We start from the raw sequence: 15,922 nt of genomic DNA on the forward strand, positions 1-15,922 counted from the left end.
TGGGCTCGACATAAAAAGGATACTGCAACCTGTTTATTTCGTGTCAGTTCATACAATACATCTGGGCTTCATTCCTCAAACGATCATAAGTCCACCATAACATAATCAAGCTAAGCACACTGTATTTTTTGTATAAATCAATTTCTTTTATGAGTTTTGAGAAAACTCAGGGAAATTATGTTCAACATTATAACGGTAATTTATGATTTTACATTAACGTAAACAATGAATTCTTACAAGAAACTTTGACATTGGGAACCATTTATGTCCAGTTCTCAAATATGTTGGATGTCACAAATTGTCCCAATAGTATTTGGATGTTTCATACCCATTGGTAAACTCGTTCGGGATAATCCTTAGTAACAATGATACGTTGAAGCGGTTTTTGTTTATCCCAAAACGATTGCATATACATTGGCATATCATTTTATTTCTTAAAATATTGTATAAAATATTTGAATATCTGCTCCTCCAGGACAAAAACATATATTAAACGCTGACATATTGCCTACCGTCTACGACCGTACTTTCGGTTCCAAGATTCAAAACCACATATTTGAGTATAAAGAGTATTGGGATATTGTTGCAAATATTATTTTCTACCGTTGCGATATTCAATACATTTATATCGAATGAAGCGACAGTTTTAGAGTTGAATATCAACATTTTTCTCATAGGGCGAATGCATTTACGATAAAAAATTGTTTATCCCGATCCGAGCGCTGAATACGGTTTACAGGCTCTCCTTTTTCCCACTTCAAACTAATCCACCTGTACACCCTCGTACTATTGCATGCGCTAGTTCTCTTGAATGTGCTTTACTGTCTCTTCTATATACCCGCTTGAAATAAATCCACCTGTACCCCCTCGTACGTTTGCATGTGATAATTCTCTAGAAGAGATGCACTTGGCATCATCAAGCGTGTCTACATATACTTTTGTTACTACTAATTCAATTTAATGCTCAATCTTTGATAAGGATCTTTTTTTTAAGAAACTTGAAATTTACAAAAGAATCCAGATAAAAGAAGTTTGCCCATATATACAAAATCGAAAATTACATAAAACATTATCTATACCTAAATTTTCTATTCTAAAACAACTATTTATAGAATGAATACAATTCTTATAACATTCTAAACACATCTCGAATAATATATGCTTGACTGTCATAGGATAAATCATACTTTAGTTCAATGAATCTATGTCACCATGCAGATAAAAGTAGATAAATAAACATTAAAATACTCCGTTTAAAGAAATGGTTACTGAACAGCAAATTGAGGTGACTTATAAAGGAGTTGATGTGTATTGTATAGTGAAACGGCATACTAAAATAATGCGAACATGCGTAACATCCAATATTAGGTATAAAGCTCAAACCACAAGCTTTAACAAAGTCGAAGGCTCAAACCACGAAGTTAAACAAAGTCGAAGACTCAAATCACATGCTTTAACAAAGTCGAAGGCTCAATCCACAAGCTTTAACAAAGTGGAAGGCACAAACACAAAACCGAATTTAACGTCGCTTTAAACTATCAATAGAACGCCAATGGAAAAACATTATGCCTGATGACCCAATAATATATTGGAATAATATGAAAGGGTTTAGTGCGAAGAAAAAGCGTTTTTATTATATTATACATAAATAGAGTAAACCTTTTCTTTTCATTTCGAACTACTGCACAATTGGTAATTTTATTTCAGATTTGAGTTTTAAAAAACATAACCAAAATATCATCTGCCATAACTCTATCTTTAATGATTTGTTGGTCATTTGTGTTTACATGTTGATAAACACCTACTCAGACCCTTTTAAGTACTTCCACAATTATTTGGGATCACTAGGTTTTTATAAAGTCACGTTACAGCCAGTGGTTTGACACAATGAAATTCTTATAAGCACAACGGAAATCCTACAATTCACTTAAAGCAAGCATACAAATACAATCCTTCATACATGTTCAGGTGTATAAAACGAGATTTGTTCAAAAAAGATACACGGTATTTTACAATCCAAACAACAATGTCAACACTTGAAATCCACAGCAAACTTGCATTTTACTCAGCATTCCATATGGTTATTTCATCGATAATTTTGATGCGTGTGTCGTCCGTGTGTGGTGATTTACGTGTATTTCTCTACTTCATATGCCTGTGGGGTCTATGTGGGGTGACTAACAGTTTGGTTTTCTTGTTCTTTGTGATAGATTATTCCACTGTCTTTATCTCGGTATCTGCTGGTCCGTACCCATTCAGATAGAATCCATTTCGCTATTTCTAGACTTAGCATATGTTTTTATGTACTGAAACACAAAAGGTTAGGTAAAATATTCCTTTTAAAGATGTTATATCGTTTATACGCAGCATAAACTGTATATAAACAGCATATAAACAGCATAAATAAGTATATACTGTATAATCTCTACACAACACATCTGTAATTTCTGTGTACGTTAGTGTAAAAGAATAGGAAATACAGGCAATTTCATCTCAGATCTTTTCAGCATGCTGAGTAATGCAAGCGTCATCCTTTTATTATAGCTTTCATACCTATAGAAGCATGATAACAATCCGAAGTCTCGGATAAAATCAAGCTTAAACACTGACATTGAACTGCCAACATCATGTGTCTTTAGCAATTGTTAGTTGTCCAAGAGGTAAAGTATATGATACGGATGATAACCGACGGCTATATATGGTATATTGTGATAGGACGCTTTTCTGGTGATCTGTATCACGTCGAGTTCGATGTATAAACACGTATCCTACGTTGACGTGTTTACTGACCGAACAAGAGCTGCTAAGATGGTTTATTTTAATAGAAATCATCTTCAAGAGAAGTAGTAGTACAAACAATATTTCTGGAATTTCTACCTAACTAATTTCTAATTTTTGCAGAATTTATCAGGCCTGTGAAATGTAAAGGCGTATTCTATTTACCTAAGTAGCCAAATATGTTATATATGATTTTCGATCAGTTTTTAAATTATATATAGTTTTTACAATGTAGTTAAAACATTGTTATTTAACATAACGCACCAATCTTAAAAGTGTATATAAAACACCAGAAATGATATTGCAATCTATCTTAATCATTTCAATTATCCGACTGTATTAATTTTTGTTTGAGAATAAAACTAATAAAACTATATAAAGTACTTATATTGGCCAAATTTTGATAAAACAAAAAGAAAACTTTTTTATCAATAATTATTATAAAATTATTATGAATATAAGTCAGAGAACGTACAAAGCTACATACCCGGATATAAACGTGTTCCCCAGTATTGAAATGTTCCTGAAACAAATAACAATGTTTCATTATTTCGTTAGGTATTACATATTATGGAATAATATAATTCAATTTTTATTCATGATATTATATTCGGATTTATCTCATTAGTAGTAGTAGTAGTAGTAGTAGAAGTAGTAGTAGTAGTAGTAGTAGTAGTAGTAGTAGTAGTAGTAGTAGTAGTAGTAGTAGTAGTAGTAGTAGTAGTAGTAGTAGTAGTAGTAGTAGTATTTGTACAAGTAAGGGTTGCCATTCCAGCATTACCATTTTCTATCTGGACATTCTGTTGATAGTTGAGTTGTATTGAACCCAAGGAAAACTGCTATCGCAATGCAAATCAGCAAACATACCAACCATAACCTGAAACTAGATACAATTCAGTATAAATAAGTGTTCGAAATTTACTCTGTAAAATTAATTGTTAGGGCAAAATAAATTAACCCAAACTCTCAGGGGGAGAATCACAACGTCCAACTGCGAGTGCAAAACCGCTAAATCCCAACTACCAGGGAAGGACCTTTAACGCCCAACTGAAGTGCAAAACCGCTAAATCCCAACTACCAGGGAAGGAACACTTACGCCAAAATGTCAATGCTAAACTACTTAATATAAACAGCAAGGTGAGAACCAATAACGCCAAACTGTCAAGGGAGGATCACTAACGTCCAACTGCAAGTGCAAAACCTCTGAATCCCAACAGGCAGGGTAGGACCAATAACGTCCAACTGTAAGTGCACAACCATTTATTCCAACTGTCTGTGGAGGACCATTTACGACACTTGTAAGTGCACAACCATTTATGCCAACCGTCTTGGGGGGATCAATAACGACCAACTGTAAGTGCACAACCATTTATGCCAACTGTCTGGGGAGGATCAATAGCGACAACTGTAAGTGCAAAATCATTTATGCCAACTGTCTGGGGAGGACCAATAACGACAACCGTAAGTGCACAACCATTAATGCCAACTGTCTGGGGAGGACCAATAACGACAACCTTAAGTGCACAACCATTTATGCCAACTGTCTGGGGAGAATCACTTACGACATCTTTAAGTGCACAACCATGTATGCCAACTGTCTGGGGAGGATCACTTACGACAACTTTATGTGCACAACCAATAATGCCAACTGTCTGGGGAGGATCACTTACGACAACCGTAAGTGCACAACCACTAATGCCAACTGTCTGGGGAGGATCACTTACGACAACTTTATGTGCACAACCATTAATGCCAACTGTCTGGGGAGGATCACTTACGACAACCGTAAGTGCACAACCATTAATGCTAACTGTCTGGGGAGGATCACTTACGACAACTGTATGGGCAAAACAACTAAATCAAAACTGTCAGGGTAGGACTATTAAAGCCCGACTGTAAAGGCAAAAACTTCTTATCTCAACTGTCAGAGTACCACTAACGCATAACTGAAGGGCCAAAACCACCTAAAAGGACCACCACTTACCCCATACTGTAAAAACAAAACAACTACACCCCAAAAGTCAGAGGAGGACCGCTTACGCTGAACCATGAATTGATGAATCTCAATAATTATAACAAGTTTGAGTAAGTGCTTCCTAACGAACGTTATGGTAATTTGATAGTAGTTAAAAATGACTGATGACTGTAGCAATTTTGGTCTTTATCCATGTTCCATTAAACTTTGCCTTGATCAAATGTTAAAGCGTGTTAGTCTTGGCTCTTTAGTTCCATTTAGTAGTATTAGTACAAGGGCCTAAATGTTACTGGATAACCGCTAACCTCCAAGAGTAAGGGAAATACCACTGACGCCAAGTTGTTGGTAGACGACCATAAAAGCCCAACAGTTGAAGATTAACCACTAACGCCAAACAGGCAGGGGAGGACAAAATAATGACCATCTGTGACAGGATTACTCTTAATGCAAAACAGTAAGGTGAGGACCAATTATGCTTAACATTATGCCGATGACCACTTACGTTTGTAAGTGTATGACCACTAACGCCTAACATGATTTTAAGGACCACTAACGCCAAAAGGTTAGTGAATCAGCACTAACGCCAATCTGTGAGTGGATGACCACTTTCGCCAAACAGGAAGGTAAGGGCCACTAACTCCCAAGTGGATTACCTCTTACGCGCAGCAGGAAAGAAAGTATAAATAACGCACAGCTATGAATGGATGACCACCACCGCCAAACAGAGAGGGAAGGTCCACTTCCCCCAAACTGGTATTTGGTGACCACTTACGCCTAACTGGATGCGAAGGACCACCAATAGATAACTGATATTTGATGACCACTAGGGCCCAACAGGTAGGGAAGGACCACTTACGACCAACATTCATTTGATGACCACTAACTCCCAACAGGAAGGGAATGACCACTAACACCAAACAGATAGGGAAGAACCACTAACGCCAAATTGTTATGTAATGACCACTTACGCCCAACAGGTAGGGAAGGTACACTAAGGCCCAATTGTTATTTGGTGACCACTATCGCCAAACAAATAGGAATGGAGCACTAGTGCCATACTGATATTTAATGACCATTCACGCCCAACAGGTAGGAAGGACCACTAGTGCTAAACTGGTATTTGCTGACCACTAAGGCCCAACAGGTAGGGAAGGACCACTGGTGCCAAAACTAATAGTTGATGACCACTAACGCCCATCAGGATGCGAAGGACCACTAACAGCTAACTGATATTTTATGACCACTTAAGCCCAGCAGGAATGGAAGGACCACTAAAGCCTATTTATTAATTGATGACCACAAACGCTCATCAGAAAGCGAAGGAACACTAACGCTCAACAGGTAGGGAAGGACCAGTTACGCAAAACTGATATTTGATGACAACAAACGCCCAACTGGAAGGGAAGGACCATTAGGGACAAACTTATATTTGGGGAACACTAACACCCAACAGGTAGGGAAAGACCACTTGTGTCAAACTGGTATTTGATGACCACTTATGCCCATCAGGAAGGGAAGGACCACTTACACCTAACTGGAAGTTGATGACCACTAACGCCCAACAGTTAGGGAAGGACCATTGACAGCTTACTGGTATTCGATGACCACTTACGCCCAACGGGATGCGAAGGACCACTATTCTTTTTTTTAAATAATCAGGACTTGATAAAATAGGGACATCAGTACTGCTTTTTGATCCGGAAGGTTGTATTCGACCACTGGATTTTTGAAGATTCGGATTTCACGAGGCGCGAGTAACCCTTTTATTATATACATTGCTGGTTAGATCACTTAAAAGCCACATGTTTTCATAATAAATGTCATGTTAACGACGATTTTAAAGCACTACTTTGTTTAATTATGTCATTTTACCATCGCGCAACGAAACTTGTTATGGCGTGACGTCACAAGAGTGGTATACGGCCGTGTTGCACTGGAGTGGAATACGGACTACCGTATTTTGCGATATGTATCGCGTGATTTATGATGGGTATATAATATAACAAATTACCTAAAGTTCTTTTCATTCAACCTTTGAATGGTTTCGTCCTTCCTGGAACAAACTTATTATAATCTAAATAGTTCAACAATACTTTTTAAAAAGAAGATGATTTTATTTTACTATTCAAGTATACGCTATAGGTTCTAAACAAAAGGAGTAAATACATAATTTCTATTCCGCGTTGAATCATGGCCAAACATATATTTGCTCGTAGTTTATTTCTGCATAACATCTAATAATATATCTTATTCTAATGCACTAAAACGAAACTCTTATTGATTTCCAAATCAAATGAGGTGAAACCTATAAATCAACTTAAATATGATGAATCTGAACAGTTACAACAAGGTTAGTTTAAACATATTTAATTTAAAATGATTGTGCAATTTTTTTACAACGTTATATTAATCACTCTCGTTGGCCCGATTTTACCCAAGAGTGTGGTCTTGTGTTGTGGGGGAAACCGGAGAACCCGGAGAAAAACCACTTGTCCGGCTTGGTGACCACGAACCAAATGCACATGCGCCCGAGCCGAAAATCTAACCCGGGTCGCCTAGATGAGAAGCGAGTGCGCTAACCACTGCAGTAACCGGACAACCGAAGGTTGAGTAAGTGTTTCCCAGCCAAAGTTTAGGTAATTTGATACCTGTTTATATTGACTGTTGTATGAAGCAATGAGTCTCTTTCTTAATGTTTGTTTGGCCTTTAGCCATGTGGCATTAACCTTGACCTTGATCAACTGTTATAGCGTACTGGGTGTGCCTCTGAAGTTTCCCTTTATAAAATAATGAGGACTTAATAAAAAAAAACAATTTACCTTGACCTTGACTTTTCTTCTATCAACTTTAGAATGATTTCGTCCTTCCTAGAACAAATGCATTGTATATATATTAAAGCTACACACTCACAGAAGGGCAATTTAATCAGTAAAAAAAAATTCAGTCATGTAAGATAGCCGCAATAGAACGTATCTCAATTATTGGGGAAACTGTGAAATGAAATCATTTCAATACACAAACAATTATCAATGTTCTAACGTTAATGTTGAAAATTGCGATTCCATATTTTATTAGCAGTGTAACATCACTTGGTTCAAAACATTTAGGCTAAAAGGGATCAACCTAGGCCACAATGAGGAGAGGACAAACTACGTTTAACTGTGAGGGGGAAACAACTAACGGCGGACTTTAAGCGGAGGGTGTACTTCTAATTAACCAGTATGAGTGTAGTTTGAAGCCAAATCAGGTTTACATCAATATAGATACTAATCCGAAATTTATCATTATAACAAACTAGTTCAACTATTATTTTGACAAGGAGATGATTGTATTTTACTATACAATATACGCTATAAGATCTTAGCAAAAGGAGTAAATAAATTATTTCAATTGGTCATTTATCAAGGATAAACATATATTTTTACGTAGTATTTTCTGCATATTATCTAATAATGTATCTTATTCTAATGCACTAAAACGAAACACTGATTTATTTTCAAATCAAATGAGGCGACACCTAAAACTCAACTGAAATATGATGGAACTGAACAGTTACAACAAATTTTAGTACGTGTTTCCCAAACGAAGTTAAGGTAATTTGATAGTGGTGAAAACTGACTGTTGTCTGCAGCCATTTGTCTCTTGCTTAATGTTTGTTTGGCTTTAAGTCATGTGGCATTGATCTTGACCTTGGTCAATTGTTATAGCGTACCGCGTTTGACTCTGCAGTTCCATTTTATTTTTCGAAAGAACCAGGACTTAGAACAAATTACCTTGAGTTCTCTTCATTCAACTTTTGAATGGTTTCGACCTGCCTGGAACAAACGCATTGCATATATATTAAAGCTACACACTCAAGGAAGGGCAATGTAGTCATTTTTAACGGTACAACGTACAGTTAGTACAATTTACTTTCCGTCTTGGAACATTACTAGTATATACGCTGTGGCTTTAAGCATGATTGTTGAGGCAGCGGAGGAATACAACTTTGGTATGTTGACGATAATTGGTGGTGTTTTTTAAGTGTGATCATGCAGCGCCAGTATCAAACATTCAAGGTAAAACAAACACCGAAATATTTAATTTTCGTTCATGATTTTCGATGAAATCAGTGAAAATATCAATTTCAGTGCAAAAAAGGCGTGAAAATATCATCTTTCAGAACTACTTTTAAAATCCATTGTAGTTACTTCCCCTACATCAAAACAGAACACTTCTCTTAGGAAACAGAAAATGTTTGCAAATAGAATATTTGATGTTCGAATTTGCTTACATACCAAACAAATTACAGACGAAAACAACTTTTCAAACATTAATATACTGTTATATCAATTATCAGTTATTTGAACTGTTTGTCGTTGTAATAAGTAATACGAACTTCCCGGAAAAATCACACAACAATTTACAGATTTATTGATTTTTTTTTTACCACGAACGCCTCAAAATTTGTCAACAAACTAGCGTAGTTCTCATCATTACCTGCAAATCGACCTGTCAAAACAAAAGCAAATCAGACCGGTCTCTTACAGTAAGATGACTGAATATACATGTATTATGAAACACACTCTTAAACCAAGAAAATGTTTTATATCCAATGATTATCTGCAATGGCTTTGCAAAACATTCGACCTTTCAAATGTTCTTTCAATAAAATGCGGCGTAGTAATTTGGTTACATATTCATACCACGCTTAAATTTTTTTTTGGAACATGGATGGACTTCATTGATAACTGTTCATAAAAACTTTGCACTAAACAAACGAGCGAATAATTAACTATAAACAAGAATATTAGAGAACTCTTTCTCAACAAACCGGAAATAGAAAATTGACAGCTATTAATATGCACGAGGGGCGCCCCACGGCTAGCGGCGTAATTAGTACCCTTTTCAAAAAGGGGGGTAATTAAGAAAATAAATTAAAATTCTATAAAACTCGGAAAATAAGCATAAAAGAAGCAGAACATTTGTTTATTTCAGTGTAAGATCGAATTTTGTTTTTATATGACACTCGTGAAATAAGATACGATCCTACATGAACAAAATATCCTCTATTTAATTCATGCTTAAATATAAAATATGGAGTTTGTACGACTATATGATTAGAGTTACAATGTGGGCCGCTATGACCGTGAAGAAAATAAAAATGATAGGTTGTCTTTGGTGGAGTTTTGCTGTTTCCATATACATAATATAATGAGCTTCAGGATGGAACTATTGAAATATCATGGTCAACAATCCTTAAGAAACACACCTAGTTTTATATAGTATATATTCACTGTGCTGTTTGTGGAGTTTTGTGCTGTTGTTCCATGTTTCTTGGTTGTGATTTTTGTTTTTGTGTTCTATTTCTTTGGAGTTTCTGAAGAAGGGGAGATATCTTTACATTTAACATTTTGTTCAGTGCAAACATTTAATCAGCTTCCATCAATAAACTGTTCGTATTGTCTTTATATTCCAATAAAAAATTGAAAAACGAAACAAATAAATTAATCAACACACGAATACATAGACCAAATAAAAGTTGTCGCAATTAATCGAATGACAGATTTGAAATGTAAAACGTGTCAAAAAATGTAGATATGCATTGAAATAAAATATTTTCTTCCAAATAACTTGCTTTATCTTCTCTTCCTGCAAACTTGCTATGTCGCTCGTTTCTCTTAATCAAAAACGTACTCAATATAAAATCTGAACAATACGGTTGTGAAACTAATTCTCTTTCCTGGTTTTATTGACGCCAACAAATGATATTTCATGGTATGCTTCATTTTAAATATTATTTTTATTTTTGAATTAGATTAACTCTACCAACTTTCTTATTTTACGTGTACAACATCCAAACAAAATTAAAATATAGGATAGTTACTCGTCATGTATTCTTCTTTGCTGTATAAGTTCTTCTTCCAAGGCGCTGAAAATTGTAAAATGCATTTGTAAATTGTCAAGTGTGTTTTGTCTGAATTATGTTTACAATAATGTGTTCTGCAAGCGCAAAATGTAAAACATATATTATTCACAAATTTCTAGTATGTGTATGTGTTTTTAAAGGATATATTATCTTATCGGGGTACAACCTTACATGTTCTTTTGTGTTTTTGGTTCACCTGATAGATTAATGCTGAAACTTCAAAAAAAATATCATTATACATTTAACCATTTAATCAAAGTTTGTACTGTTTTTGGTGAAGTATGAATATTCGTAAGCATTACTCGGATAATATATCGGTGAGCGGACTTATAAAGTGGTAGAAACCTCTATTGAAACCATCAATAAACCGATAGTCAAATCCCTCCAACATATACCGTCTTTTCTACGATGTAAACACTCTGGCACATCGGTAAATAAATAAAATGGTACTGCATGTTACAATTTATGTTATAGATTCTACCACGGTAACGAGTCACGATCAATGTTAAATTAAGTTGAATTGTATATTGGAATTACAGTCAAAAATGCAGAAAATAATAAAAGGTGCTAGTGGGATGAGGTTAAAACAATTATCAAAGATTATGAATAGCGCCGAACGGGGGCGGTCAATTAATTGTGAGAGAACACAAACCCACACAATTGTTTTTTTAATCATAAAATTCAAACAATCAAACACCATCTTAAAGGGCAAGACATATCCTAGCATATATGTAGGAAGTAAGTTTATATGTTGAAAGACTAATTCAAAATAACTGTTTAACCATAATTTCCCTAAATAACTCTGCACACTCAATATAATTAATATCTTAAAAGAATGTATATAACGTAAAAGTCTAGAAGAAACAACAAACACATTGAAATACAATTCATTATATAATAATGACAATATACCAATAATTACAACTAAAAATGAAGTATTCAATAACTTTTAAAAAATGTTCTTTTTAAGCATATTTACCTCACTCAGCAATGACAACTAAACAAAAATAGTGTAATAAAACATTGTACTTGTCCTGGTGTCAGGTGTTTTATATCATTTTAAATCATAACTTCACAGCCCATCCCACATCACAAAGACATGCGCTTTACCAGCCACCGAACAACTTGTCCGTTCAACTGAAAGTGTAGTTCTCCCTCCAAAATTTGTTCTCCGTCAAGTTCATATGTTTTACTGAGTAGTGGTTAGCCAAGCAATTCTTTATTAAATCGGTACATAATCCATCTACCTAAACAATAACTAGTGATTACAATTTACTTTAAATCATGATAAAATAAATGTTTCCCATATAATTAAATTGAAAACAAAACAATGCTGATTAATATACAAGATTTGTGACAACAATCAGGACACGTTCATTCATGTCAAGGTGTTTTTAAAACTGAAATCTGAGGCTACCGGAAATAGGTTCTAATGATTTGTGCAGCACGGCCATTTATCAAAGTCAGTATCCTTTTGATATCACTTGTTAGCATTTTATGTTTTGTTTTGATTAAAGGATGAGGTTTCAAGAAGGTGTAACTTGTGCAGCTTTTAAAGGTAAAAGTTAACATTTTCATTGCTTTAATAAGCATATGTTTGAGGTTAACATTGAAGTTTTGGCGTAGGTCAGAATTAACGTGAAGTGTTTGTTGGAGATAAAGAGAAATGAAGAATTCGGATAGAACAATTTTTGTTAGCGGTTGCATTTATTCATGAGGCAAAATAAGTATTCCAAAATACTAAAACAAACATACACGATTGCATACTTCAGGTTGGGTAGCTCTGACAATGATGAAGTTTAGATTTATAGGATGTCTGTGGAAGATTTTAGCTTTTCAAAAACACTTTTTTCTTAATGATTATTCGTATGATTCTTTATGCATTACCGCTAGGAGCAAAGAAAGAATAAAAAGTTGTTTGAATTGATTGGTTTTGCAAAGGAATCAAAAAGGAGAACAATTTCTCAATAATTGCGAAAAATTGATGTTAAGAACAGGAAAAAATTATATATATATATATATATATATATATATACATACCCATTTTTATCTTGAAAATCTTTTAACTCCGCTTTAATTGCCCTCAATTCGTCTTTTCTTTCTTTTAGCAATGGATCCCATCTAGAGCAACTTTCTCTGAAATTGAAATTTACTTTTCTTGTTCTACTTATTTAAAATCATCCTCGAGTTATGTTCTCTTTACCTTATTTAAATGTTTATCTTGTTAATATAGCAAGCTGAAATTGTAATTAATGCGTCTTTGTGTTCTATACGTTCAAAGCAGGTTATGGTGTTCAGGTAAAATGTATATTTTACAAGGTTTTAACTCCGTAAATACATTAGGTTATGCAAATTGACGATATCAGGTAAGTAAACGTATGTATTAAGCATAATATTATATCAAGTTTGCAAGAAAAGCACAGCCATACTTCATCCGCTCACATTCCTTCTCCTGTTCCTCAATTTTTATTTGCTGATTTCGTTCCCTTTCCCTGAACGAAACAGGTAAAATCATTATAGATATTTTCAACAATGTGCAACCGGTACCAAAATTATTACTTTCGCATAAAACATATTATATTCAATCGTCATGTCTTACTGTATGTACGATATATTATACAAGTTTATATTTAATTAGGATTAAACGTGTGCTCGGTTATCGCGTCAATATGCAGTTTGGAAGCAGTTGTAGTTATATCAATTGAAAAAGTGAATTATAAACACACAATAATATTAAAGAGCTTTTAGTGCTTTATTTGGTCATAAAAAACATCCTAAAAATGTGTTTAAATATTAATAGAAAAATATTCACAACTTACATAGCTTTAAGTATCTCTTCATCTTGAGCACGAATTCGTTCTAAAAGCTCCGCTCTTTCACTCGTACGATTCTCAATCTCTTTGTCCTTATGTTGTGATTGCCTGTCAATATTTGTAAATGTAGAGACAAACAATCTTGTCTAAATACGTATAACAGAAATTTAAAAAAATAAATATCAATTTGATATACATAACAATGGGGCTAAAAGTTTTACAAAGACAACACTATTTTTGAAGTATATATCGTATGTTAACACAGAATTGTATCGTGTTTTTATAAACTTTGACTAAAAATATGTAACATATGACGAATGAAATTATTTATAAGAGCTTGTTTAGGTTATCCTCGATGAATTTTATCAAATATATTCGGGAAAATAAACGGATACAAGTTTATCAGCATTATTCAATCATGATTTTAAACATTTTCTTTAATTGTGCTTGTTTTATTAAAATATTTGTACACATCATAATGTTTCAAGTTTTAAATTTTCAAATTTTATTTATAATAAACAAGTCTGTCATTGACCCATGAGGCATAAAGTGCACAATGGTGACAAATACAATTAATATGTACTTGCGCGGTAACACATTAACGAATAAATTTGATACAAAATTAAATTAAGAACATGCATACATTTATAAATCAACTGTAATTTTACTCTTACTTTTCCGAGTTTATCAAACATTCTCCCTTTCAATCTAAATGCGAAAGTGCTTGGCCACCGATACATTTTGTGCTTCAAAATTGACCTTGAAATGGTAAAAACAATACCTAAATAAATTATGTTAACTTACTTCCGATATGAATAATTTCAGTTTTATGAAGAAAAAAACACATTGATTCATGGTTAGCAACCTCCTTTCCTAAAAAAAAATACTTTACTTGTCCTGACATTAATAACAAGATTCCAACGATTACAATAAGATTTGTGTATTTAAGCTGAATTGTAATTCATCAATACCTTTTTGAAAATATAATTATGTCGTCTGCGTATGACATAAGAAACATTTTAAAATCATCAACCTCTTAACCTACTTAGCCACTTGAGTTAAAATTGTCTTCTTTGTCACTCAAAAACATGCTAAATTAAAACAGAGACATACATTCACATTGACGAACCATCAACACACAATCAAATTGATCACTTAACTCATTACATTGTTTCACCCTTGATCCTTTAGACGAGTGCATAGATATAATGATGTCAAATATGTTACCTCTAATTCCTAGTTGTATCAATTTCATTCACAAGTTCTCTCTAACAACATAATTAAAATCTTTAGTAAAATCAATAAAAGAAAATTATAACTGTGTACCTTCATTCCAAATATGCGTAATTAAACCAGGTTACACAAAAGCATTATCAAGCGTACTCATTCTCGTCCAAAATTCAGCTTGCGCTTCTTTATAAACGCCATATTCTTCTGCCAAATTTGACCATCTATTATTTGATATTATTTTTAAAATTTTACCAAGAGTGCTTATCAATGTAAATGCTTTTACACTATCATTCAATATAAAATGGGTATTTAGTTAATAGTACAAAATAGTCAGTTTATCAGTTTCATATCTATCTATCGTTTGGGTGATTAGAACTTTTTAAATATTGTTCGAACTTAGTTAACGGTATATTGGATATACCTGCACATTTCTTTAACGAAGTCTAATACAGCTTTGCATGTTTATGTCGTGTTTGAGTTAATCTCAACGTTTGCGATTTATTGATTTACATTTACGTATCCGAGATTTACGTATACAAATATCTAGAATGTATCATATTTATTATATTTGATTCTGATTAATATTGTCGGTACAATTTAAATATTTAACACATTGTAAAGTTTTTTACTATGTATATAAATTATAGCATTCGACATTAAACTACTCATTACTACCGTTGGGCAATCAATTATCAGTCTTAAAATCACTAAATGTTCGCATGAAAGTTGGCGAAGCTATGTCATTAAACATTTTCAAAATTTATTAACACAACAATCAATATACATTTGTAATTTGAACATTTGTCATTCCAAACACATTCATTTAAATAATCCAACACACCTGAACTTACACGTGATATATAATAAAAAATAACTGTTTATATGAAGTATCCCATATATATTTATAGTGTACATGCTGCGAAGTGTTATCCTTGAGTAGAGGCTTTCGGCTTACTTACGAATAAGAAAAAAAAATCAATTAAACAACGGTTAGATAAAATATTTGGATCACAGTCTTTAAAACTATCGACATAAACGTATAAACTTTGTGACGTTATTATCCTCTACTCCCCACATATGTACAATTACCACATTTTTCATTACCAAAATAACTGTTCAATATACACATACCTGTTTGTTTGTAAACATCAAGAAACATAGTGCCATATTTATGTATTCGACCTATATCTTTTGAACAACGTGGTAAGCTTAAAGGCA

General features: G+C 33.6%; 1 protein-coding gene across 6 annotated transcripts in view; it reads right to left on the minus strand.

Moving 5' to 3' along the window:
* Positions 1-422: 422 nt before the first annotated feature.
* The window catches only part of LOC128222651 (calponin homology domain-containing protein DDB_G0272472-like), a 69,835-nt gene continuing 54,335 nt past the window's right edge, over positions 423-15,922 (minus strand). For 2 of the 6 annotated variants that reach the window (XM_052931744.1, XM_052931743.1), the window contains exons 3-12: positions 13,481-13,582; positions 13,091-13,153; positions 12,702-12,797; positions 10,620-10,664; positions 8,527-8,568; positions 7,573-7,620; positions 6,765-6,806; positions 3,560-3,661; positions 3,266-3,301; positions 423-2,306 (exon numbers count right to left, since the gene is read on the minus strand). In XM_052931744.1, coding sequence (XP_052787704.1) covers positions 2,300-2,306; positions 3,266-3,301; positions 3,560-3,661; positions 6,765-6,806; positions 7,573-7,620; positions 8,527-8,568; positions 10,620-10,664; positions 12,702-12,797; positions 13,091-13,153; positions 13,481-13,582 — 583 coding nt within the window. In that variant the 3' untranslated portion in view covers positions 423-2,299. The remainder of the gene's footprint in view (positions 2,307-3,265; positions 3,302-3,559; positions 3,662-6,764; positions 6,807-7,572; positions 7,621-8,526; positions 8,569-10,619; positions 10,665-12,701; positions 12,798-13,090; positions 13,154-13,480; positions 13,583-15,922) is intronic. The other 4 variants (XM_052931747.1, XM_052931746.1, XM_052931745.1 and 1 more) reach the window with 4 other exon arrangements.

This window comes from Mya arenaria, chromosome 16 (assembly GCF_026914265.1).
Source record: "Mya arenaria isolate MELC-2E11 chromosome 16, ASM2691426v1".
Classification (NCBI taxonomy): domain Eukaryota; kingdom Metazoa; phylum Mollusca; class Bivalvia; order Myida; family Myidae; genus Mya; species Mya arenaria.